General features: G+C 40.0%; 1 protein-coding gene and 1 long non-coding RNA gene across 27 annotated transcripts in view; one reads left to right on the top strand and one right to left on the bottom strand.

Moving 5' to 3' along the window:
• Positions 1-26,535, bottom strand: part of nbeaa (neurobeachin a) — a 1,045,297-nt gene that overhangs the window by 308,547 nt on the left and 710,215 nt on the right. For all 26 annotated transcript variants that reach the window (XM_069891655.1, XM_069891654.1, XM_069891651.1 and 23 more), the window contains one exon: positions 2,917-3,041. In XM_069891655.1, the coding sequence (XP_069747756.1) occupies positions 2,917-3,041 (125 nt within the window). The remainder of the gene's footprint in view (positions 1-2,916; positions 3,042-26,535) is intronic.
• Positions 1,608-26,535, top strand: part of LOC138739486 (uncharacterized) — a 61,896-nt gene continuing 36,968 nt past the window's right edge. The window contains exons 1-2 of the long non-coding RNA XR_011342288.1: positions 1,608-1,705; positions 2,880-3,209. This is a non-coding gene — a long non-coding RNA (uncharacterized lncRNA). The remainder of the gene's footprint in view (positions 1,706-2,879; positions 3,210-26,535) is intronic.

The following is a 26,535-nucleotide window of genomic DNA, read 5'->3' as shown; positions in this document are numbered from 1 at the left end:
CAAGAGTCCCACATGTGGAGGAGGCTGTCACTTTGGCCAACAGCCGCAACCGTTAATGACGATTGGCCATGGCATTTCCCTGAAATGCGCAGGGTGGACAGCACCGATAGTAGTAATACTGTTGGGTTGGGGAGTCCACTTGACTCAGTTTTTTGCCGGCTATGTGCGGGGCCTAGTGATCTGCTTCACTGAGTCGCCATTTTCTTTCTTCGCTCTCCAGAGTACGTCCACCCAGACTGCGACTTTCCTTGGGTCGCTGAAGTCCTTGTTGGCGAGCAAGAGTCGGATATCCTCGGGCAGCTGCTCCAGAAAAATCTGCTTGAAGAGCAGGCAAGGCCTGTGTCCCTCAGCAAGGGCGAGCATTTCGCCTGTCCCCCAAACCATCCATTTTCAACAATCGGGCAGTGCCATGAGAGCCCATCAGTGTGGGTTAATAGCTCCTTGAGGACATCATATTTGCTTTACTCTGGAGGCTACCATAGGAAGTCAATGAACCTTGCTGCTGTCTCCTTGTCAAGCGAGCTCACCACATAGTGGTAACGTGTCGTCAGCGTTGATCTGTCAAAGGTAGAACTGGGCCTCAGCCTATTCAAACAAAACTGCATGAAGAGTTGCTTGATCTGTCATCTTCAGGTACAACTGCTGGTTAGATCTGCCGGGATCACCAATATAGCGTGCGTGCTACACTGAGCGCTACTGCGAAGTGTGGAAAGAATGACATATACACAAGGAGTTGAAGTTGAAGACTGATTTATTGCGCTGGCAGTTCTTCTTATATTCTCTGCCCGCCGCTGATGACGTCATGGCAGTGCCGATCTCCATTTGGGTGGTGTTCCCACTGTTGCTCGTTGCTTCCCTCCATGCAAATGGTCATTTAGGACATTGGCCCCCACGGGGACTGCGTTCGTTGCCCATTTTGTGTACCGGTTCACATCCCGGTTAGTGGGCTCGTACAAAGTACTAATTTAAAACAAGACTAAATTTTAAACATGTATCTTCCAATTTGCTGAACATATATATATATATATATATATATATATCCTCCCCATTTAATTTCACTGATCTAGGCAGTGAACTGGAACTCTTTATTGTAATTATTCTCCGAGTTAAAAACAAGTTTGTCATAGAAACAATGATTATGGAAACCCTTCAGCCTAATGTGTCCACGCTGTCCGGCAAAAGCCCATTTACTCTACTCCTGCATTAATTCCACTTTTGATTCTCCACACATTCTTATAAAATTCCACTAGATTTTACCACTCACATACACACTCAGAGCATCAGTTAATTAACCTACCAACTTGCACTTCATTGGGATGTTGGGGGAAACCAGAGTACCTGGAGAAAACCCATGCAGTCACCGGGAGAACATGAAGAGTCTACACAATTAGCACCCAAGGTCAGAAGTGAACCTGGGTCTCGGGAGTTGTGAAGCAGTGATTTAACTGGATGTGCCACTGTATCCCCCCTCTCATTCTTCATGGTACTATTTACCCCAAATATTAAATCTGTTTTTGAGTCATTCAACCATCTACTAATGGGAATAGTATCCATTTACTGAATAAAAGTAATTATGATGTCATACAGCATCATCAAATTCCCTTCTCTTCAACATCCTGCTTCTGTCCAGTGCACTAGCTGTTCCATGCATTCCTAAATCCTATCATAATTTTTCCATTCCCATCTGTCAGAGGTACTGATGCAGGTAAGTCTCTGGTGCCCTCCTCACCCTGCTCTTCAAATGAATAAAACCTCAAAGACCTCAAAACCTCCTTTTTTGTGTATTGTGTCTAACGTTGAATTTTCTGCATCTTAGCATTTCTACAGCCTGTTCTGGGTATACTTTAAATTTCCAGGTCCATGTCTCACTAAAATTAAAAAAAATTAGGATTAATCAGATAATAAAACAAGATAAGTATTTTTGATTCTAAGAACAATTTACTCTGAAATCCTTAATAACTTTTCCGGTGAGGAAATTCCACATGATGATTCAAAATTTAAAAATCAACAACTGTGAACTGGTACTAAATGTTAAACATAAGAAGACCAGAATGAACAATGGAGAAAAAATATTACCTAAATCTTTACTTGATTCTATATTGTGGTTGAAATGATCTCCAGTAGGGTTTGTTGAGTTGAAATGTGAATTAAAATGTGATTACAAAACAATGTAATAACATTAGTTGGTTTATGCAACAATCAGAGCTTGAGGATACACAGTCTTCACAAATTGCAAATTATTAAGAGTTTCATAAAGATCTAAAATGTATTTCTAATAAAAAAATTAGTTGAATAATGACTGCTTGCAATTCATCATCAATTCTATTCCAACAGAGTGAGTGAGTGAGCTGAACCAGGTCCTATTCGCATGTCGACCTAAAAAAGATCAGCTTATTCACAACATACTGCACTTGAATATAACATTACAGCTCTAGATTTCTTTCCTTTGACATACTGAAAGTCACAAGTACTTGTGTTTGCTCTTTTATTTTTCCCCTGAGCTGTCCTGATCTGCTTTTCAGATATGTGCCTCACAGACTTAGATAACATTCTTAATGAGCATAGAGCTGGCCTGAAACAAACATGAATCCTCATCAATCTGCAAATAGGACATTTACAGCTAATTGTAGGAACTAAATAAACTACATGCAGATGAAAGCAAGTCTGAATACTGTCATTTTACTCTTGGTGTTGAGCTTTTCTTCAGTGGTCCTTCATAGGACCTTTGGAGGCTAATCCAATGAAATCTTATACCAGAACAAAATTGTTGGTGTTCAACAATTACACTTGAAAAAGATTTTACATTTAAACAATTCAACAAAAGCAATTCCATAAATTTATTTACATGCCTATCATCATGAATTTTCTTTTCCCCTTAGAAGCTCCTCTGGCAGAATAACAAGCTTGAAAACTAACCATAGTCTTCTGCAGACTTCAGTAGGACTTCAGGATGTATGGATCCAAAGGCATTACGTATGAACCTGCGTCTACGACGTAAGTCATCTTCCCAGTAGTCCAGGCGCCAAAAATCATGTTGCTGGCTGGAAACATAAAACAAGCACACATATTTATACTTCTGAAAATTATTCAAGAAGACTGAAGATGGCACTACGTAACTTTTGTTAAAAGAACAAATTCACTTTCAGACATAAGTAACAATAAAACAGTCGAGAAATGTATGAAAGAAAACTGGAGTTGCAAATTTGAAGGTAAAAATGTATCAGTTATTTGTGTCAATCCACGTTAGACTTAACTGCTGGATTTCTTTCTCTTCTTGATATATATTCAAATATCATTCATGTACAACTTGAACAATTTGGCTTTTTTGCAATAATTTCTATTGCAATAAGTAGTATTAACAAACTGAACTTCCCCAAGTCATAAGGCAACACAAACTGCCATCAACATAAATCAGAGCAAGACCATTAACAAATACAGCATCAAATTACATTTATAAATGGCACAGCTTGCCTCCTTTTACAGTGTTTTTAACAAGGCTTGTAAATCATGCAATAGGACCTCAAACCAAACAGCATGCCATTTAATGACTCTAGTCCCTCTGCAGACTGAAGTTGGAACCATAAAATATTGCTTTACTTGAGGTTGCAGAATCACGATCAAAATAACGTGCTGAAATATTCATTGAAATAATTCCCACAGGCGAAATGCAAGCTGAGAAAATTACAATTTTATTCATTATTAATAAAGCCAAGTTAAAGCTCAAAAAGTTCTAGCATGTGATAATTATCTGGATAAATTATTATTACAACATTATTGAAGGCCTTGTATAATACTTTAAGCTTTGAATTAACCCCTTCATGCCCAGTGAAATTTTGTTTCTGAATGGCACATTTTTTTACTGTAAGCATTCCATTACAAGAAATAGGTTGTGACTCAATATGCCCTCTGTGAGATTCAGATTTGTGCATCAGACAAGGATTATTAAAGTTTCCATATTATGTACCTTATTACTAGTAATGATCCTGTAGTGGAAAACAGACACAATGCTCATTTGACATTTTGCAACAGGTCCAGTGAAATTAGCAGCATATTAGAAAAAAACTTCAAACAAAAAAGAGAATATTATACTGCAGTACAGGTACTTTGGTGAAATTACAATCATGGCTGGTTAAAATCTTCATCAAATGTCTTACCAGTCCCTCATTTGATTGGAAATGGTTTGCTCATTTATCTAATTAAACACAGAATGTTCACTGCATAAGAGGAAAAGCTGAAGAAGAATCTATGCCAACTGTAATACGTGCTTCAGCTCTGTTCTTGAAATAATGAATTGAATATTTTTTTAAAGTTGGTGTTGGTTAATGGAGGAATGTTGGCTGGGAAATTGTATTCTCTGCTCTCAATACATTGTTAAATCTACAGATTGCCAGTGAAACTTTTCTCCACCAACGAGTGCAAGAATTACAAGAAGTTGGCCATATGCGCCATTATGTTGAGAAAGATCTATACAGTCCAATCTTACTCTCCAACACTCGGTCCACTCGCCTGCAGGTCATGCTTCTTCAGGTCCATGTTTGAATACAGTTTCAATGCAGAGGGAGGGTCCATCTATTCACCTAATGATTCTAGATGCCTATCGTCAGATGGGTGAAAAATACTTTCCCATTTCTCTTTTGATCCTACAGGACCTAAAAGCCTATTAAACACAATGATGGTATCTGATTCCACCACCTTCTCTGACAGTAGGTTTCAGGTATCAACTACTCTCAGTGTAAAAATGTTTTAACAGTAATTGTGGAAGTGAAGTTGGGGATCAAGCACACTTATTCAGAGGCCACAATTAATGGTGCATGTAACGAGTTCAAAATCTAACAAAAGGTAAATCAACTATTTTGCAGAGACCTCAACAATGGATCTGCATACATTATTACACTACAGGCTCTGTTGACCCTGCAGAATCATTCTCACTGAACTCTAATAATTCGTGCAAATATTTGGAGAGCTCACCCATGAAAGTCATGATTAGAGTGATATCTTTAAGACAATTTCCTGATTCATCTTTTACTTGGTGGATTATGCGCATACTTCTGCTCTCATATCACAGGAAAGATGTGATTGCATTGAAGAGATTCAGCACAAAGTGGTCTAGATTGGAGAACTTTAAATGTGGAAAGAGATAAGATACACTGGATTTATTTTACCTAACGTGAGGGAGGCTGAGAGGTGATCTGATAGAAGTATTTAAGATTATGAGAGGCATACATAGTAGGGTAGGTAGTCAGAATTATTTTTTAACCATGGTCGGGGTATCAAAAATAACAGGGAATAGGTTTAAGCCAAGGAGAACAAGTTGTAAGAGGAATCTAAATGGTGGGTTTTTTTCCATAGAGAGTAGTTGTTATCTAGAGCCCACAGCCAGAGAAGGTAGTGGAATTAGATACAATCATATGGTTAAAAGGCTTGTAGACATAGAGCACTTAAAAAGCTAAGGCATTGAAAGATGTGACCCTAATTTGGCAAATGGGACCATGTAGCTGGGCAAAAAAAATGCATGGAGATGTGAGCTGTCAGACCTGTTTCTGTGCTGTACAACTTTATGACTTTAATTCTGTTTTGTCCCACCTGTATATATGAGTACATCCTGGCTTATCAAGCTGGAACTCAAAAAAATGGTTGCAATTTATTCTTTAATGTCCTGAATCCATGAGTACATTTACTTCCAAATTAAAAAGGTATCAAAATCATTTCATCTGTATATGATAAAGGAGTCAAAATAATTCAAATAAATCTTGATTACTGTTATAAAAATGCAAATGTAATTGAATCATGGTTAATTGTATTCTAAATAATATGAATTTCTGTAAAATGAACATGAACATTTTGTTGGGGGGGGGGGTGAGTGAACATATTCAATTGTGACCCACCAACAACATCCTAAGAAGCAGTAAAGAATGTATCAGTTGTGCTTTAAGTTAAACCCACGAATGATACAGTTGCCATGAACCTTTTTATGCTCCTGCTAAGGTGAGCTACTGAGCCAGAAAACTATATAAAATGACTAAATTATACATGAAGATGAAAGCCTTATATTGAAGTTATTACTCTACGCTGTTAAAGTAAGATTTGAAAGCTTCCGGTTTCTAATGTATTTGCTGAACTAACTTCTTTCTGCACATGTTCAAGAGTGTTTAAAAAAAACATTGTCCTTCTTCCCATCTTCTCCTCTTATCCTATTGCTATATTAACATAAAATATTAGGTCTGGTTTCTGAAAGATTAGATACTATATGCTGAATGTTTGATTATGATACAGCCTTGAATTATCACACACTTTGTCATGTCCTCTTGCCTTTCATCTTTGATAATTATTTCTGAATATCTGTAATGACCCAAACAGTGAATTCAAGCCACAATAAATCTCCGGGCTATAACTCAGAATGGCAGACTATTCATCAGAAAGGCAATCTGTAGAAATAATTAGCTCTCTTGACTTTCACTTCTTACTTCCCAATCGTACACAATGACAAAAATATGGTGGTCAAGGTTTATACAAAGCAGACTAAATTTATTATTCACATCTCCAATCAATCATTGCAAGGCATACTTGAAAAACTAATTTGCTGTTAAACATTGATAACCATGAACTGCCAGAAATGATTGTTGTTTTGTACATCTTCATTCACCGAATATCATATAAAATGTTAACATTGATTATTTATACAATTTAGGATTATTGAATAATTCGCTTCCCCATGGAACGAGTCCAGTCCATCAGATTATGTATTTAAGTTTTTTCATTTTAAAAAGGTGGAAAAAAGGAAAGGAGTCCTGAGCATTTCAATTATTGCTCTTATTACTGTATGATAAACTGTCTGCCAGACAATGAATTTAACATTTTCCATGTGCAAGAAATTTATTTTATTTATTATTAATTGTTTATTTTTCAGCTTTTTCCAATAAATGAAAGAATGCTTACAAAACAATGTTCTTACATAATATTTGACAGGGTAAGACAATGTAACTGTAAAACATGGAAGCAGAATATCATGTTTTGTTGATTTATAATAATGGGAAATGCTGATTTACAAAGGGAAAATAAATTGAGTTATCAGTTTTTTTTGGCAGAACCTATAGCCTAGAGCAGAACTAAAGCTTGCTCTAGGCTATAATATTTCTATATACATTACAACAAAGATAAACCTGAGCATGCGTAACGGCCTTAGAAATTATTTCTTGCACAATTATGGTCAAAGTTTATACTATCTCACATCAATTCACATCCTTTAGTCAAATAAATTTTGAACCATAATGAAGGATTTATCTTAAAGCTGACATACCTTATGTAACGTATCTCAATTTGTACAATGTACATACCATATTTGGTATCAACTTTCAATGGAATTCAATTTGAATCCTAAAAAATCTCTAAATTTAAGGGTGCACAGTTGGCGTAGCAGTTAGCACAACACCATTACAGCACCAGAAATCTGGACTGGCGTTTAAATCCAACGCTGTCTGTAGTACTTTCTACACTCTCCAAAAAGTACTGGGGGTGTAGGTTAATTAGGAGTAAATTAGGCAGCGTGGGCTCGTGGCCCGAAATGGCCTGTTAATGTGCTGTGTGTGTAAATTAAAAAAAAATAAAGACAAGCTAAAACCCAGTTGTGGCACAAAATCAAAACAAGTTGTGAAGTTTGCAGATGATACAAAGATTGGTGGAGATGTGGATAATGTAGAGTGTTATTGAAGAATACAACAGGATATGGATCAGTTACAAATATGGGCAGTGACATATTTTAATCTAGATGAGTGTGAGGAGTTGCACATTAGGAGATCAAATGCAAGGGGAATAAATGGAATGACTCTTAAAAATATTAATATGCAGAAGGATCTGAGAGTCCAGGTCCAGAGCTCATTGAAAGTGGCCACACAGGAAGAGAGGATGGTAAAGCAGTATTGATAAAGGTGTAGTGGTAAAGGGCATTGCACTTTAACACATAATGCCCTGCCCAAATTACTTTCTAAGGAGTCTGAGGAGATTTGGCATGTCATTGGATACTCTATCCAACTTCTACAGATGCACTGTGGAAAGTATACAGAATACAGATTGGTTGTATCTGAACCTGGCTTGGAAATTCAAGTGCCCAGGATTACAAAAGGCAATGTACTATTATCTATATTATAAATACCGTTTGGGTGTAGCAAATAAGAATTTTGGAACATATGTGCATTGTGTTCAATGTATATGACAATAAACTCATCATCATTAAAAGTCAGTAAGTCATGTTGCAATTATACAAAACTTTGGTTAAGCCACACCGGATAATACTAATGGTGACTCTGCCTTATGGCAGGCTGAAGGAAATTTTGTGTAATATTACACCTTCTGTGTTATTACATGACAATAAAGGAATCTTGAATATTGTGTGCAATTCTGGTAACTCCATTACAGGAAGGAGGTGGAGGCTTTGAAAAAGGATACAAAAGTGATTTAACAGGAGTCCCTACCTCTTTCCTGTAATGATGCGAACAGATTTACATGTAGTTCTCCAAGGAATCAGCAGATTAGTGCAGGGCTTGAGAGTGGGAGAACACTAAACTCATTCCACCATCTAAGAAGAAAATTAGAAAACCCTGCACAGGAGGAGACCACAGCAGCAGGTCAGAAAAGGGTTTGATAGCCGAAGGACTTAGATGAGGCTGGGGGTTGCTGGAGACTGGGTCATGGGAACCAAGTTATGGGACTGGGATTCATGAAGGTATTGATGTGAACTCCTCAGCCGCATCAGGGGATAGAGGGTCTATCAGTAGCGTACCTGGCTTGAGTTGCGCTTCCTTCGATAGGGAATAAGCTAATAAAATTGTAGCATGAATAAAAGCTTTTATTAACTTATAACTAAGTGTAGGATTCAACAGTAGTCTTCAGAAGGGTTCTGGGTTTACGTGGGAAATCAGGGTTATATGTGGGCAGATGGGGGCAAACAAAATAAACAAATCTTGTGTATTCATGTATTGAATAATAAAGCAAAGTATCTTCTGTATCTAGCATCCTTGGGCTGCTCTAGTAGTCAGAGTCAAATCAAAATTCCTACCATCTGAATGGCTGTACCTAATATATACAATTTACTACTCACTGAAATACTCCAATGCTTTGTGATGCAGGACAAATGATTACTTCCACTTTGACTGAGGACATACAAAATAGTGAGTTAATAGATATGTCAACATGGTAGGTGTAAAAAAGTTCAAGCTTCAGTTCACAGATGCAAAAACACTGTGTTAGGGGTCTAATGATAAACCCCCAAAAATTACGCTACTTTATCCAAAAATGACTTCAATCCTCCATAGATCCCTCTGTGAAGGCTCATCAAAGTAAATCAGGTTAGAGTCACATCATTATGGCGACTTTAAGCCCATTGTAGTTGGATACAATTTTGAAGTCAGGCGCAATTCACTTATGTAACAGTTCCTTCCATTATGATTCCTTGTCTATTTTGATCAACGGTTATACTCAGGGTGGGGGCTTGAAGTCAATTGGTTCAGGATAAATTTCGACAAAAAATGGTAATTGAAAAGATATATTTATCAATTTTAATTCCAATCCAAAATTTTCTTGATATTATTCTAAGGCAAAATTTGAAAATATATGAAACAAATTGCCATTGACATCTCCACAACATTAATTACTTCCAGGGACAAGATGCTTTTTCGGCTGTGCAATCTGCCTCAAAAAGCTACATTAGCACTGTGTTCTAAGTCAGCAAAGGAAGTGAAGGCAACACTTTGTGGAATTCAAGTTTGCATTCAAAGTGATTATTAATGGATCTGCTGGTGTGACATTTTAAGCCCCTGACCATTGTCTGGGAAGAAAATATTGAGAATGATAGATCAATGAGTGTAAAGCCACCATGATGACTATTGAAGCACTCATTTTGAGCTTGATCCTTCTAAATTTCCCATTCCAATGCTAAAGATATCTAAAAGGATGACAGACTCAATGGCATGGATTATCTTTGAATAGAATGCCATCATATCAAAGTGCGAGCAGGGCCTGATGATAATGGGAACTCATTTTTCATTGGAGACAGAGGGCAAAGGCTAGGTCAATGTCAGTGAATTTGAATCTCCTGCGAATATAGTTAATCTTCTTCACCCTCCTACAGGGGGAGGCAATGTTTTGTGGTTTCTTACTCATCCATGATGCAAAGACTGCTTCTTACTTTGCAGTTTATAGCAAGTACAGATGCATCTGTTCAAAGCACTGACCCATCTCTGCAGACCATGGCCATATTGTGCTTTTTTTTCCACGTGGGATTTATTGTGTTACTATACTGTAGTGCTTTTTACTGTGGCTGGCATCAAGCTGCAAGAAGGTTTCGCTCAACACAACATTCCTCTTTCACTTTCATTTTTGCATGCTGGATACCCACGAGGAACTATTGGAGGCTTCCATCATCCACACAGGCGAAAGCCATTGGCTGAGAGTTCATGTCGAAGGAAAATGCTGCCATCCTGAGGGAACACTGGAATGTTAAAATTTGGAACATGAAGGCAATTTCCACAGATTCAGATGGACACCAATATGCTGATATTGTGTCAACACCAGACAGCTCAGAATACACATCATATCCACAGATGCTTTTGATCTCTAATTTCCTCCAAGGGGTGTGAGATAGATTCCTTTATTTTCCTATACATCTTGTTCACTTGATTTGCTGTAATGGGTTAGACAATGTGCCAAGCATTTCATTGTGCATATGCTCTGCCCTTCTCCTGAATACTTTCTTATAATTTTCAGCTAATTCTGGAGCAATACTATCTGTTTGGTCCTTATGCAGAAAAACATCAAAGTGCACAAACATTCTTTTAGACTCAGGTGATTTCAATATGGGAGAAAATAATTTTTTGGAAGCATTGTAGCATTCGCGCTAACAGAGCAAATAACGAGACTGGCAGTCGGCAGGTTCGATCCAAAGCTCACTGATATTTTATTTGGTTTGCCGAAGATTTTTAAAGACGGAACCCGTTCTCACCATTGGGAACCAGAGGTTGCATCGCCTACTGGCAGCTATTCAGATTTCGTGCATGTGGGCTCTTTCCTTTGGGGAAAGGGCAAGATTCCTGATGCCATCTTTGGTGCAGGCTGCTCTGACCGTGCACACATTTTACAATCAGAGCCAGTTCTCCTATACACCAACCGTGTTGATCCTCACAGGGTGAGGTATATGCGGACCAATTAGGCATTCAACTTCTTGCATAATTTCAACATTGGACATGATAGTATCCTCGATTTTAAAGTCAGCACCAAAGCAATAATGCTCACAGATCAGTTGGATAGACAATAACTTTCAACTATTATTAATGTTATGTTATGAAAACATGCATAAAAGTTGAAGACAAAATATCAAAATTAAAATATAAAAACCACAGAATGTTGAAATATTTAACAGAGGAAATTTAAATCTAGGTGCCTTGTGATGACAAGATATAATTGGCAGTTTGTTCTGTTAACCATTAAACTGTATCTAGAATTTAAGATAATTATCATCCTGACCTTCATCTTTGACCATATAATGCTATTAATTTTATTATTAATAATAATAATTATTAATTTCATTATTTATTTTCTTCAGCTTTGATGAAGGTGCTCAAGGCCAGAACATCGGTAATATATCTTCATCTTTGCTACATAAAGCCACTGTTTGACCGACTTAGTTTCTCTAGCATTGTCTTTTTACTTCAACCATAGTGTCTGCAGACGTTCATGTTTTACCTTCATTAATCTTTTCATATTAATCTGCAGTAGAATGATCTGAGTAGCACTGAGTAGGGCAATTAAATCAAATAGAATCATGGAAGTGAGAACTCCCAAAAATGTATATTTCCATATCTCAAATATTACAGCTCCTTCAGCCTCCTTGTCTCATCTCCCATTGGCCAAGTCAGCCAATGGGAGATGAGATAAGGTAGCTGAATAAGCTGGTTTTGCCAGGGCAATTAAAAACCAGAAGGCATGGAATAAAAGCACCTTTCTGTTCGGTAAGAAGTGTAGACAATGTGCTTCTTCCTCTGCAAGCTACTGTGGCATAATGAAGCTGCAAGATGTGCATGATATTTTACAGCAAAATAGATTGGAGCAGTTAAACCTCTGTTATTGCAACCAGTTAAATACTTTATTTTCAACTATCTCAAGTCCTTTCACATCCATCTGTACCCTGAGCACTAGATGATACCATAGCAGTAAGCGATCTGCACTGCGGTTCTTCTCATGTAAATGTATCCAATTCTTCATCTTGAGGATTTCTTTAAGATTGAGGATAATTAACTTCCAATCCAAAGGTGGTTAAAGAGGCCACCTGAGAACTGCAGATTCAATCACAGATAGTGGCAAATGGAAGTCATAGTTGAGAAATTTTTTGAGATTGACCAGGTGTAAGAATTATTTAAGAGGGCAGAGATCACTGGGCCACTGGTTAAACAGGAAAGCCTGCAGATGCTGGGAATCCAGAGCAATACACAAAGGGCTGGAAAAACTCAGCATCTTACAAAGAAACAAGGGCCTCTTCAGCCCTTCTGAAACATTTTTTTTGTGTTGTCCCACTGACCTGCACCCAGATCATAGCCCTCCATACCTCTCCCATCCATGTACCTGTCCAAATTTCTCAAATGTTAAAATTGAGCCCACATTCATCACTTCATTTGGAAGCTCGTTCCTCACCCACACTGTCTGTGTGAAGAAGTTTCCCCTTGAGTTTCCCCTAACTTTTCCCTTTTCACTCTTAACCCATGTCATCTGGTTTGTATCTTACCTACCTTCAGTGGAAAAAGCTTATCTACATTTATCTGTTTATCCCCCTCATAATTTTAAATACCTCTATCAAATCTCCCCTCATTCTTCTATGCTCCAGGGAATAAAGTCCTAACCTGTATAATTTTTCCTTGTAACTCAGTTCCTGAAGTTCAGGCAACATCCTAGTAAATCCTCTCTGTGTCTGATATCACAGTAATGTTGTTATTCCATTTGTACTGTATCTCTGTGTATGGCTGGCCTGCCTCATCCCTATAACTCCTCCCCCTGGAATTACCCAATAATGGCGATTTTGCCCAAGTCCCTCCTTCAGTTCAAATCCTGGAATCAGGCCAGCAGCAGGAGCATGTGTCCAGTCTTATGGTAATAAAAGCCTGTTGTCTAATAGCTTGAGTCTTTAGGAGTTATTGATATCTTATCAATTTTATTATCATCAAGTTTTTTTAACCACAATGGACAAGTTGGTGAGGCCAGACAAGTTTTAATGACTTTCTGCATGCCTTCACTCAAGTCATGGGATTGGATGACAAGCTACCCCTGCTAACATCTCAAGTTGGCCTCCACACCTGCATGATCATCGGGGCTGCTCGACGTACGAGAAGACCATGAACAAGTTCCAAAGACAGTACAGGGCCTGGACACACGCGGTTTATGCAAGACATCTCCTGGCCATTTGCAAGCAAAAACCTGGTGAGCCCCTGGAGAAATATTTCAGGTCTTGCATGAACTCGAGTGAGCCTGCGGCTGCAGGGATGTTACTGCTGAAGTCTATACAGCTGAGCTCGTTCAGCATGCCTATATCCGCCAGCAACTGCTGGAACTGGACAAATTGCAGAGGGCTTTTGAGGTGTCCAAAGCATTGGATGTAGCCTCCATAACACAAACTAATTCTCCTCCAACAAAATGGCTACCTCGTGGGAAATGTGGGTGCCTCCAACTTGGGACGTGGGCTCTCAGGCCACGTCCATGCAGTGTACTTCCCTGACTTCACTTATGCCGCCACCACCACTGAGCACCTGAAGTACTACTCCTGTGGCCAACAGAAGCACCCTCGGAAGTGCTGCTCAGCCAAGGAAGTAGTATGCTCAGGATGTGGGAAGAAGGGAGAAAGTCTGTAAGTCCATACCTGCTACTCTCCCTATCAGTGCCACGTGCGGGCAGTAGGAGCAGTTGCCATCCTGGCTGGCACCACTTCTCCCCCCAAGTGACAACACCGTGTGCATGCCAAGGAGGCCACCATCTTGGCCAGCAATACTTCTGCCCCGAGCAACAGCACCACGTGCGCGACATGGAGGCTGCCATCTTATTAGCCCAGATCATGGGCACTGTCTTACCAGTCCAAATCAGACAACGACTCCAGCTCGCCCGTTTGATGATGGAGGTCAAAGTAAATGGTCACCTAACTGTCTATTTGATAGTGGGAACACAGAGAGTTTTGTACAGAACTTTTCTCTTGTGGTGAGCCTGGTGAGTTGCAAAATTTCCATGGCCTCCAGGTCCCAGTCAGCAGAGCTTTGTGGCTACTATAAGGTGGCGCTGACTGTACGCAGCACAAACTATAAAAACTTTAAAGTATTAGCAATGCCACAGCTCTGTAGGCCAGTGATACTGGGGTTGGATTTCCAGTGCCACCTCAAGAGTATCACTATGGAATTTGACGGGCCCCATCCTCCCCCCTCACAGTTTGCATTCACCAGTTTTTAAAATGCCCACCCTCCTTGCTGCACATGACCAAGTGTAAACCATGATCCACCCTCCACAATTGACCTGCGGGCTATTCTCCCTCTAGATACCTCCCCCACCCTTGTTCGCCAATCTCACCCGACTGTAAGCTAGTCGCTACCAAGAACAGGTGATACAGCACTTGTGACAGGGCATTCATTAAGTCAGATGTGCAATAGCTCCTGGCTGAGGGGATAATTGAACCATGCACAATCCACTGGAAGCCCAGGTTGTGGTGGTCAAAAAATGGGGAAAAACTCCGTATGGTGATCGATTACAGTCAAACTATCAAGCGTTTCACACAGCTGGACATGTTCAGGGGTTTCTACGAGGCTCTAAAGGCTGTGTACGGCCCCTCACCCCAAGTCCAAAGCCCGCTGCGCAGCTCAGACGGCAAAGTCCTCCTCAGCGACAAGATCTCCATCCTCAACCGATGGTCAGAACACTTCCAATCTCTTTTCAGTACCAACCGCTCAGTCCAAGATTCCGCCCTGCTCCAGCTCCCTCAACAGCCCCTAAGGCTAGAGCTGGATGAGGTTCCCACCCTGGATGAGACATATAAGGCAATCGAACAACTGAAAAGTGGCAAAGCAGCAGGTATGGATGGAATCCCCCCAGAAGTCTGGAAGGCTGGCGGCAAAACTCTGCATGCCAAACAGAGGAACCACTGACATGGTCTTTGCCCTCAGACAGCTCCAAGAAAAGTGCAGAGAACAAAACAAAGGACTCTACATCACCTTTGTTGACCTCACCAAAGCCTTCGACACCGTGAGCAGGAAAGGGCTTTGGCAAATACTAGAGCGCATCGGATGTCCCCCAAAGTTCCTCAACATGATTATCCAACTGCACGAAAACCAACAAGGTCGGGTCAGATACAGCAATGAGCTCTCTGAACCCTTCTCCATTAACAATGGCGTGAAGCAAGGCTGTGTTCTCGCACCAACCCTCTTTTCAATCTTCTTCAGCATGATGCTGAACCAAGCCATGAAAGACCCCAACAATGAAGACGCTGTTTACATCCGGTACCGCACGGATGGCAGTCTCTTCAATCTGAGGCGCCTGCAAGCTCACACCAAGACACAAGAGAAACTTGTCCGTGAACTACTCTTTGCAGATGATGCCGCTTTAGTTGCCCATTCAGAGCCAGCTCTTCAGCGCTTGACATCCTGCTTTGCGGAAACTGCCAAAATGTTTGGCCTGGAAGTCAGCCTGAAGAAAACTGAGGTCCTCCATCAGCCAGCTCCCCACCATGACTACCAGCCCCCCCACATCTCCATCGGGCACACAAAACTCAAAACGGTCAACCAGTTTACCTATCTCGGCTGCACCATTTCATCAGATGCAAGGATCGACAATGAGATAGACAACAGACTCGCCAAGGCAAATAGCGCCTTTGGAAGATTACACAAAAGAGTCTGGAAAAACAACCAACTGAAAAACCTCACAAAGATAAGCGTATACAGAGCCGTTGTCATACCCACACTCCTGTTCGGCTCCGAATCATGGGTCCTCTACCGGCACCACCTACGGCTCCTAGAACGCTTCCACCAGCGTTGTCTCCGCTCCATCCTCAACATCCATTGGAGCGCTCACACCCCTAACGTCGAGGTACTCGAGATGGCAGAGGTCGACAGCATCGAGTCCACGCTGCTGAAGATCCAGCTGCGCTGGATGGGTCACGTCTCCAGAATGGAGGACCATCGCCTTCCCAAGATCGTATTATATGGCGAGCTCTCCACTGGCCACCGTGACAGAGGTGCACCAAAGAAAAGGTACAAGGACTGCCTAAAGAAATCTCTTGGTGCCTGCCACATTGACCACCGCCAGTGGGCTGATAACGCCTCAAACCGTGCATCTTGGCGCCTCACAGTTTGGCGGGCAGCAGCCTCCTTTGAAGAAGACCGCAGAGCCCACCTCACTGACAAAAGGCAAAGGAGGAAAAACCCAACACCCAACCCCAACCAACCAATTTTCCCTTGCAACCGCTGCAATCGTGTCTGCCTGTCCCGCATCGGACTTATCAGCCACAAACGAGCCTGCAGCTGACGTGGACTTTTTACCCCCTCCATAAATCTTCGTCCGCGAAGCCAAGCCAAAGAAGAAAGACATGTACCCCCTTTCCATCATTGCCAACATTATGAACCAGATCACCCAATACCAGGTTTTCTCCATCATAGATTTAAAATCAGCACACCACCAGCTCCCTATCACCTGGAGTACTGCCAGTACTCCACATTCAAGGCAGACAGCCAGTTCTACCACTTCCTACAGGTCCCCTTCGGAGTCACCAACAGCGTCTCCGTTTTTCAGAGAGAAATGGTTCTCCTATTTGGACAACATCACCATCTGTGGCAATGACCAACAGGACCTCGACGCAAACTTTGAAAAATTCCTCCAAACAGCAAGGCACTCACTCTCACTTATAATAAAAATAAATGTGTGTTTTGCACATCATGTCTGGTCATCCTCGGTTGCATTGTGGAACATGGCGTCATTGGTCCTGATCCCAATCGCATGAACCCCAGATGGAGTTCCCAAGCCCCACAGACAAAAAGCTCTGAAGAGGTTCCTGGGGTTCTTCTCATACTACACCCAGCGGGTCCTCAATTACGCGGACAAGGCCTGGCCCCTGAAGAAAGCCACCTCTTTCCCCCTGTTGGCAGAAGCTAAGGCGGCCTTCACCCACCTCAAAGGAGACATTGCCAAGGTCACAATGTATGCCATGGATGAATGCATCCCATTCCAGGTGGAGAGAGATGCCTCTGACTTTGCCCAAGCCGCCACCCTTAACCAAGTGGCCAGACGTGTTTAAGGTCCAGGATAAACCTGTTTCCAGTCAGGTAAAGAGCAGGAATAGCAAGGTAAAGGTATCCTGATAAATAAGAATTATATAAGTATTGGTTAGAAAGAAATAAAGGTTTACATCAGATACAGGTTTGAAGGTACCTCTTGAGGAGTATAGGGCATGAAGGAACAGAGTGAAGATGGATGAAAGGAGGGCTAAAAGAGGGTTTAGCATAGCTTTGGCAGACAGCATAAGGAGGAATCCAGAAAGATTTAGTAAGTATATTATGAACAAAAGGGTCATGAGGGAAATAATAGGTTTCCTTAAGGATCAGCAGGGGCTTCCATGTATAGAGTCAGAGGAGATGGGGAAGACCTTGAATGAAAATTTTGTGAATGTGTTTACTGTGGAGGAGTTCGGGGGGTTGGGGGGGGTTTTAAGTAAAGAAAACCTAAGGCATGTCTGTGTCAGTAATGAAGAGGTGTTAGCAGCGTTTGAAACATATCAAGGTAGGTTAATCTCTAGGCTCAGACCAGGTGGCAGAACATTGTGGGAAGGCAGAAAGGGAATTGTTGGGGCTTTGACAGACATTTTTAACTAGTTGCTGAATCTGGAGCACTAAAGGATGTTATTATTAAAAAAAGGTCATATGAGGGATGGTGGGCATATGGAATGAGCTCCCAGACAAAGAGGTAGAGACAGGTACAAAGCTTACTTTAATAAATAGTCAGATGGTATTGGAAATATGTGGGGCTAATGCGGGCAAGTGGGACTAAAGCAGGAGAGTACATTGCTTGGCATGTACAAACTGGGTCTGTGAGCCTATTTCCATGCTGGAAGACTGTGACTCAAAGTCTCCGCTGATTGGTCATAACCATAAGAGTGCCATAAGAGTGCAAACACACTGATAAAAAGGTCCATATTACCTGCACTGAAAAGTAGCAAGGAAATAGAAATAAATTTACCAGCACCTGAAGGCAGAAATCCAGCTTAAAACCCATGACTTGAAATGATGGATAGAGAGAGCGGAAGAAGCTCAGCAATTTGCCCACAGCCATGAGGAATGCAGGTTTTTCAAAGATGTAAAAATCCTAATCTACGTCTACAACACACTTTCCGCCACACCTCATAGAAATTGCCAGGGTTTCTGGTGTAATACCAAACCTCTGCAAACTCCTCAGGAAGTAAAAAATATTACAGCTGTGCCGACGCAGGACAGACCAGAGGTCTTGTCTACTGAGCCTATATGGGTGGAGCTGAGGAATGGGAAAGGTATGTTCACACTCATGGGGTTGTATTATAGACTGCCGAATTGGAGGAGAAAATCTGTAGAGAGATTGCAGAGAGCTGCAGGAAATAAGGTTGTGAAAGTAGGAAATTTTAACTTTCCACATATTGACTGGAATTTCCATACTGTAAAAAGGCTGGATGGCTTGGAGTTTGTCAAATATATTCAAGAAGTTTTCTAAATCAGCATATAGAGGGACCAACTCAGGTACCCGTACAATTATCCCGGCCAAATGGCAAAACACCATATTATCAGAGCTGCACCACAATCATCCAGAAATGGTACGAATGAAAGCACTGGCCAGGATGCATGCTTGGTGGCCATCAATAGACAGAGACATTGAATCAACAGTAAGAGAATGCGGGGGCTTAGCAAGATGGCATAGAAGAAAGTCATGTGTTCCACCTTTCCTCAGTTAGATTATTAAATACCCGATTTTAAAAAGTATAAAAGTGGTTAAAAATAATATTTACAGTTTTTTGAATAACAGTGATTCATCATGGCTACCAACGTGAAGAAATCTAAAACTCAACTTCAGAAGAAATTACCATATAAAAGTGTAGACAATCTGAGGCCTATCTGCACAGCTGAATCCACGGAGTCGTTGTTGAGTGTCTCCAAGCCTCAGAGGACTCCTGCCCGTTCAAGTTTGACTTCGATGCCGATCCTGCAGTCACAAGAGGGCACTGGCATTTTGGTGAGTTTGGTCGTAGCCGACCTGCGTGCACGGGAAGCCATATGCACGTGTGGCCCAAGTGACAAAGGGGCCGTGAGCCTGCGACATTGCTGGGTGGCCCAGGGACGCGCAGTGTAGCGTCGGAGGTCGCTCCTGTGCGTCCGGCGGTTCTGCTGGGCATGCATGGAGCATCCCGGGTCCATGACCTTTTGGAAAAAGTGTGGGCTGTGGGGGAGCCTGAGTGCTGGCGTCGGGTGTTCAAACCTGCAGCCACACAGTCAAAGGATCTATGGTGACTGAAGGAGAAGAGGAACTTACCTTAATGGAATTTGCCCAGGAGGAGGAGCTTGCAGTTAAAGAAGGTAGACCTCAAAAAGTGGCTATGGAATCTGGATTGGACTCAGTATTCACTGTTTTGGAAGGGATTGCTTCCTAAATGGATAATATGTCAAAACAAATGTCAACTCAAATAACCCAAGCATTTATGGAGGTGAAAACAAAAATGAATACTTTTCATGAAGAAATGTCAACAAGAAATGACTGTAGTTAAGAGTGATATTAACAGATATATAAAATCTGTTGATATTGTACAAGATAATTTAAAAAAATTTGAAACAGCCTTTTCTGAATGTCAAATCAGGTGGAACACAATAAAGAAAAAATGGGAAAAGTAGAAGGTTCTTTTGTAGATTGGGGGATTCAAAGAAGGGATTTATTGAGGAAGATTGATTCATTGGAAAATCAAAGCCAGAGAAATAATGTGAAAATAGTTGGTCTTCCAGAGGACATTGAAGATACTGATCCAATAACATTTTTTAAGCATTAAGCATCCCAGAGGTATTGGGTAAAGAGCTTTTTCCTGAAGGTTTGGAACTGGATCGGACCCATAGAACGTTGAGTAAAAAAACACTTCCTGGACAAACACCGAGGGTAGTCTTGATTCGTTGTTTGAAATGATTCTTCGAATGGTAGTACAGAAAGCGGGCAGAGTCAATCTCTGTTGATGATTCAAAATAATAGTGTTTTTTTATGCTGATTTGAGTCAAGACGTTATTAGAAGACGATGGGAATTTAATTCGGCTAAAGATGTCTTATGGCGAAAGGGCTAAAAGTTTGCTTTTCATTATCCTGCAATTTTGAAGGTTTTTTTTAACGACAACTTTCAATCTCAATTTTTTGAGAACGATAACGATGCCTTGGTTTTTGCTAATTCATTGCCAGAATTTGCGAAGAAATGGGCGGTCTTCACCATGGTCTCCTAAGAGGAAGGTAAACGGAAATGGAAATGGGAATGAGAATGGATATGGAAAGAATGGTAAGAATGGAAAGAAAGAAGAGCTGACACAAAATCTTAACATTGAAGATCAAGAACAATCATTGGGCTTGGAATCATTAGGTTGAATATATTTATTATATTTGATTGTTCCTAATTACATAATGAATATTTTGGGGGGGGGATGGTGGATGACACTGAAAACTTTGACTGTCATCTATCACTAGTGGGCTTACCACACCCAGATTTTTAGGGTGTTACTACCTTTGTGTGGTTTAAAAATTTTTTTTGGGTTTTTTAAAAAATTATTTATTTTTGTTTATTGAGAGGTGATTTCTTTTGTGATTTTGAAGAATTACAAAGGGAAGCATCATTTTATAGAGTGTAAATATATTAGTAGTTAGTAAAAATGTCAACTTTGAATCTTGTAACTTTTAATGTTCAGGGATTAAATAATCCAATTAAGTGAAAGAAGGTATTGGGTTATATAAAATAAATGAAAATTGATATTGCCTTTTTTCAAGAAACACATTTGACCAAAAAGGAACATTTGAAATTGAAAAGAAATTGGGTTGGATATGTGTTTTTTTCTTCTTTTAATTCTAAGGCAAGCGGGGTGGCGATTTTGATTCATAAAAATTTATCATTTGAAATGGAATCTTCAGAGGGAAATGTAGGTAGAGTTTTATGGGTGAATTGTAAATTTTTTTCTGAATCTTGGACTTTGCTTAATCTTTATGCTATTAATATAATGAGCAGTTTATTTCAGAAGCTTTTTTATTGTTAACTCAAGCTAATGAAAATATTTTAGTTGGGGAAGATTTTAATTGTGTTTATTGGACAGAAACCCGAAGAGTATAAGGAAATCAAAGATGGCAATACAAATTAAAGCGTTGATGAAAGATTTAAATTTGGTAGATATTTGGAGGAAGATTAATCCTACAGAAAAAGATTTTTCTTTTTATTCATTACAACATGATTCTTTTGGTATCAGCACATCTACAGGGTAGAGAACTGCAAGCTGAATATAAAAGTAGAGTTCTATCAGACCATTCATTAATACTTTTTTCCTGTGAAAGTTCAAAAGTGGTAAGTTCGTCGCATAGATGGAGGTTTAATGCAATGTTATTGAAAAAAAACAGAGTTTGTTACTTTTGTTAAAGAGCATATCTCTTTATTTTTCACTGAGAATATTAATTCTGTGGATAGTCATTTTGTAGTATGGGACGTGTTAAAAGCTTATTTGAGGGGACAAGTTATTAGTTATTCTACGAAACCTAAGAAACAACATATGGCAGAAAGTTTAATGTTGAAAAATTAGATTGCTGAATTAGAGAAAGATTTTCAGAAAGATGTGACCGAAAATAAAAAAGCTGCATTTGCGAAACTGAAATTACGCTATAATACTTTACAAACTTACCAGTTTGAGCGTTTAACCAATCAAACTAAACAAAGTTATTATGAGTTGGGAGAAAGAGCACATAAGGAACTTGCTTGGCAATTGAAAGCTGAACAGGCATCTCGGACTATTAATGCCATTAAAAAGAATTCAATAATTACCTATAAGCCTCAGGAAATTAATGCCCAGTTTTATTCATTTTATCAAACATTATATACTTCTGAGGGGAAGCAGGATAATAGTTCTATTGGATTTTTTAAATCTAAATTAAGGTTACCGATACTAGATGAGTAAGATATTCAGGATTTGGAATCTCCATTTACAGATTTTGAAATTAAGGAAGCTATACAGGAAATGCTAAATGGAAAGAGACCAGGGATAATGGATTTCCTGTGGAATTTTATAAATTTTTTTATGGTGATTTATCTAATGTATTTGGAGATGTGTTAAAACAAGTTACTAAAGAACAGAAGCTGCAGGAATCTTGTTCAAGTGCTTTAATAACTGTTGTTCCAAAAAAAGGTAGAGATCTATTAAAAGTGTCTTCATATAGACCTATTTCTTTATTAAATGTAGATTATAAAATTAAAGCCAAGGTATCAGCTAATAGACTTGCTACGTACTTACCTAAGTTGATACATACTGATCAAACAGTATGATACAATGGAGTTAAAATTGACAATTTATCTTTTGACCCCAAAACCCTATTTTTTTTAAATCCAGATCTTTAACAAATGTTTCAATACTGGCATATTATATTCCTGTAACAAATTCAAGTTCCACTGAAACATAAATTAATGTACCTCAACCTCAGAAATACATGCCATTTTCACCTTAGCCCAGCTAGGAGGTTGATCTAGATCCCTCAACTTACTAATAAACTTCAACTGGGCCGCTTCATAATAATTTTGAAAATATGGTAACTGAGGTCCACCTAACGCATATTTCCATGTAAGTTTATACAATGCCACTCGAGCTAGTTTACCTTTTCATAAAAACTCCCGCACTACCTTATTTAAATCCTGAAAAAAAACCTTTTGAAAGTAAACAAGGTATTGACTGAAATAAATAAGGGGTGGGAGAGTGGGTTTGGGTTTTTTAAATTTAATTTTATTTTATTTTTCTGTCTTTTTTTTGGTTTTTTAATATATATATCTATATATAGATATATCTATATATAGATATATATATCCTTGTAAAATTAATTTTTGACGATTAGTGGATTGTACGTTATGTTTTTTTAATCTTTAAATAAAGTTTGAAAAAAAACAGTGAGAGAATGCAAAATATGACAGTCAATGCAGCCAAAAATGTCACAGGCTAAGGCCAACCCATGGAAATGTCCTTCCAGATCCTTTGGATTCATCGGATTCAAGTAGACTTTGCAGGGCCATTCATAGGAGAGAATTTCATTTTAGCGGTCGAAGCACATTCCAAATGGCCAGTAATTATGCATATGAATCAGCATATGAAAAACACCAAAGCCCATCTGCAGTGAAGATGATCACTTCCACAATCTACATCTACAATGGAATGTCTACTTGTCATGTTCGCCACATACAGATTACTTCACGAATTGGTCACCGACAATGGACCCCAGTTTATATCAGAACCTTTAAAAACATTTATGTGCAACAATATCAGACATATTTTTTTGGCACCTTATCACCCAAGTACTAATGGGGAGGCAGAACGCTTTGTGAAAACATTCAAAAAGGCAATGAAAACCAAGTTCTAAATTCCTCCTGGATTCACAAAATTGCAGACTTACTATTGGGGTACAGAAACACAGAAACACTTCTACGACAAGACGCATCCCAGCAGAATTGATGTTTGGCCACAAACTGCGGACAAAACTGTCCAAAGTTCATCCAGATCTGGGACTCAGTTTAGAAAAATCCACATCGCCACAAACTTTACCTAGAGCACTGGAGGTGGGCGAGGGAGTACTGGCAGAAGATTACAGATAATACAAGACCCATGGATAATAGGGGTGATCCTACAAACATTGAGCCCCTGCTCATACTCTGTTCTAGTGGGAGAAAGACTGTGGAAATGACACATTGACCATTTGAGACCATTGTCTGACACCAAAGTCCACAAACTATCTCACGACCTGGAGGAGGTAGAACTGACCTGCCATGGCAATCTGACCCTTTGAGCCAAGTGAAGGAGGGGCGGAGACGGGTAGCCCAGTAACTGCGATAAGCAGCCCAGCACGTAGAACCCCGGAGGCCAGTGAGGCCGCAGTTCCCATCGACCCAACTATCTATGGGACCCACCCAGAACAGCCCAGAGAAAATAACAGTCTAGCATACCATGCCGAGGCAGTCCAAGAGAGAAAGAAGAACACCCGAGCACTTTAAGAAGTGTATTCTATAATTATTATTAAGTTCCTTTCCATATCATAATGACTCAGTATGATTACCCTAATTCTCACTAGTAGTCATGGGCCCAATGTAGTAATGGTAGTTAGAGGGGGCCCATTCTATGTTTATTGCACGGGGGTGGGGGTGGGGGTGGGGGTGGGGGGGGGTTTAGAGTGTTGTGTATAAGCCCGTCCTGCTGTACATCATGATGCTCATGTCATGGTGTCATCTCCCCATATATATGTTCCTCTATATGTCAGTAGTCATGTTAGTCTGATGGTATTGAAGAATGAGAAAAGCTCCACGTCTCCAAGTCCTCATTGTGTAAGTGCATACACGACAAGAGTAAAACATGAAAGTCTGTAACACTGTGATTGAAGTAAAAACGCAATGATGGAGAAACTCAGCAGGTCAAACAGTGTACTTTATACAGTAAAGACAAAAAATAGCTAACCAACATTTTGGCTTGAGTCCTTCATCAAGGTTTGAGCAAAATATAGGCAGGTGCCTTTTTTGCAGGACATCCTATTCCCTATCAATGTCATTGCTACTGATGTGTAAAACAACCTCTGGCTGCTTGTCCTTCCTTTTAAAAATGCTGTGAACACAATCTGAGATGTCACATCCAGGCATACAGGAGGCATCATCCCACTTGGGAGCCTCGGTCTTGGTCACAGAATTCCTGTCAGTCCTTCAGGCTATTGAGACTCCTATCACAATTACTCTCTTTTATTTCCCTTTCCCCTCTTAGCTTCAAAGTTAGACTTGGTGCCAGAGATATGGTTGCTCTGATTTCCTCCTGGTAGGTCATCAACCAACAGCACCTAAAACGGTATATGTTATGGAGAGGGATGGCCACAGGGCCTTCCTGCATTCTTACGCTTCAACCATTATATTTCTGAATCGTCACCCAGCTACTCCGTCTGCACCTTCAGTGGGATCATCTCATGAAAACTCTTATCTATAAGATTTTCAACATCTGCTGAAATATCTTTTGTGCCTCCATGTGCAACTCCAGCTCCTTGATCTGGTCAGCCAGGTTTTGCAGATGCATGCATGCCATAGTAGTGGTTGTCCAGGACACTGAAAGATTCCCTGACTGCAGGAGGAGCAGTGGAAAATCATAAATGCCATCTTGTCTGCACTACCCACTGAAGAGCGATAGCAAACCTCTTACCTGCTGTAGCCCTGCAGCCCCTGTTTGCCCAAGCCTCTTAAGTCAAGTCTCAATGACCTACTCTTTCACACTGGACACTTTCACTATGTCCGCTCCAAAATGATCACACTTTATTTAATGTTGACTTCTTGTCACAAGCAGTATTTAATTAGCTAGTCAACGAAACTTGTATTTTTTAACTGCTTACGCACTTCTCTCCAACTCCTGAGAACTGAAAATCCCTACAATTTCAAGCAGTTTAACCAGAGACGGAGTTAGCCTTCCCAACTCCTCTTTTTTAAAAAAAATTAATTTTTCACACTATGAACCATATTGACCAAAATACACATAACCTTTCCCTTTTGAATATACACAGTGTCATTTTCTCCCCTTTCCCCCCCTCCTCCTTCCCAACCCCTCCCCACCCACTCAATATTCAACATATATGATACATTAAACAATGTCATCACACAATGAAAATAAACAAGAAATTTGTGTCTTCTACTTTTACACACTGGGTCAGTTCATTTCATCTTCTTCTCATTCTGCCATTTTAGGTGGTGGAGGTCCGCAGTAGGACTTCACTGTTGTGTTCCATGTACGATTCCCAAATTTGTTTGAATACTGTGATGTTATTTCATAAATTATATGTTATTTTTTCCAATGGAATACATTTATTAATTTCTATGTACCATTGCTGTACTCTTAGGCTATCTTCTGATTTCCAGGTTGTCATAATACATTTTTTGCTAAGCTAAGGCTATCATAATAAATCTTTTTTGTGCTCCATCCAAATCAAGGCCAAGTTCTTTACTTCTTATATTACTTAGAAGAAAGATCTCTGGATTTTTTGGTATGTTGGTTTTTGTGATTTTATTTAATACCTGATTTAGATCTTCCCAAAACTTTTCCACTTTCTCACATGCTATCAGATTTTTATCAAACAAGGGAAAAACCAGATTGGACCAGATTAGAGCTAGATAAAATAGGGGAGAAGGTACCTGATCATATACTATATAAGTAGGATGAAAAGCTGGTGCAACAGGGGAATTCACCAGTACTGCACCATCTGCTCAACATTTGGAAGAAGATTCACGTA

The sequence above is a fragment of the Narcine bancroftii genome, chromosome 7 (assembly GCF_036971445.1).
Source record: "Narcine bancroftii isolate sNarBan1 chromosome 7, sNarBan1.hap1, whole genome shotgun sequence".
Classification (NCBI taxonomy): Eukaryota; Metazoa; Chordata; class Chondrichthyes; order Torpediniformes; family Narcinidae; genus Narcine; species Narcine bancroftii.
This window is presented reverse-complemented; position numbering and strand designations above follow the sequence as displayed.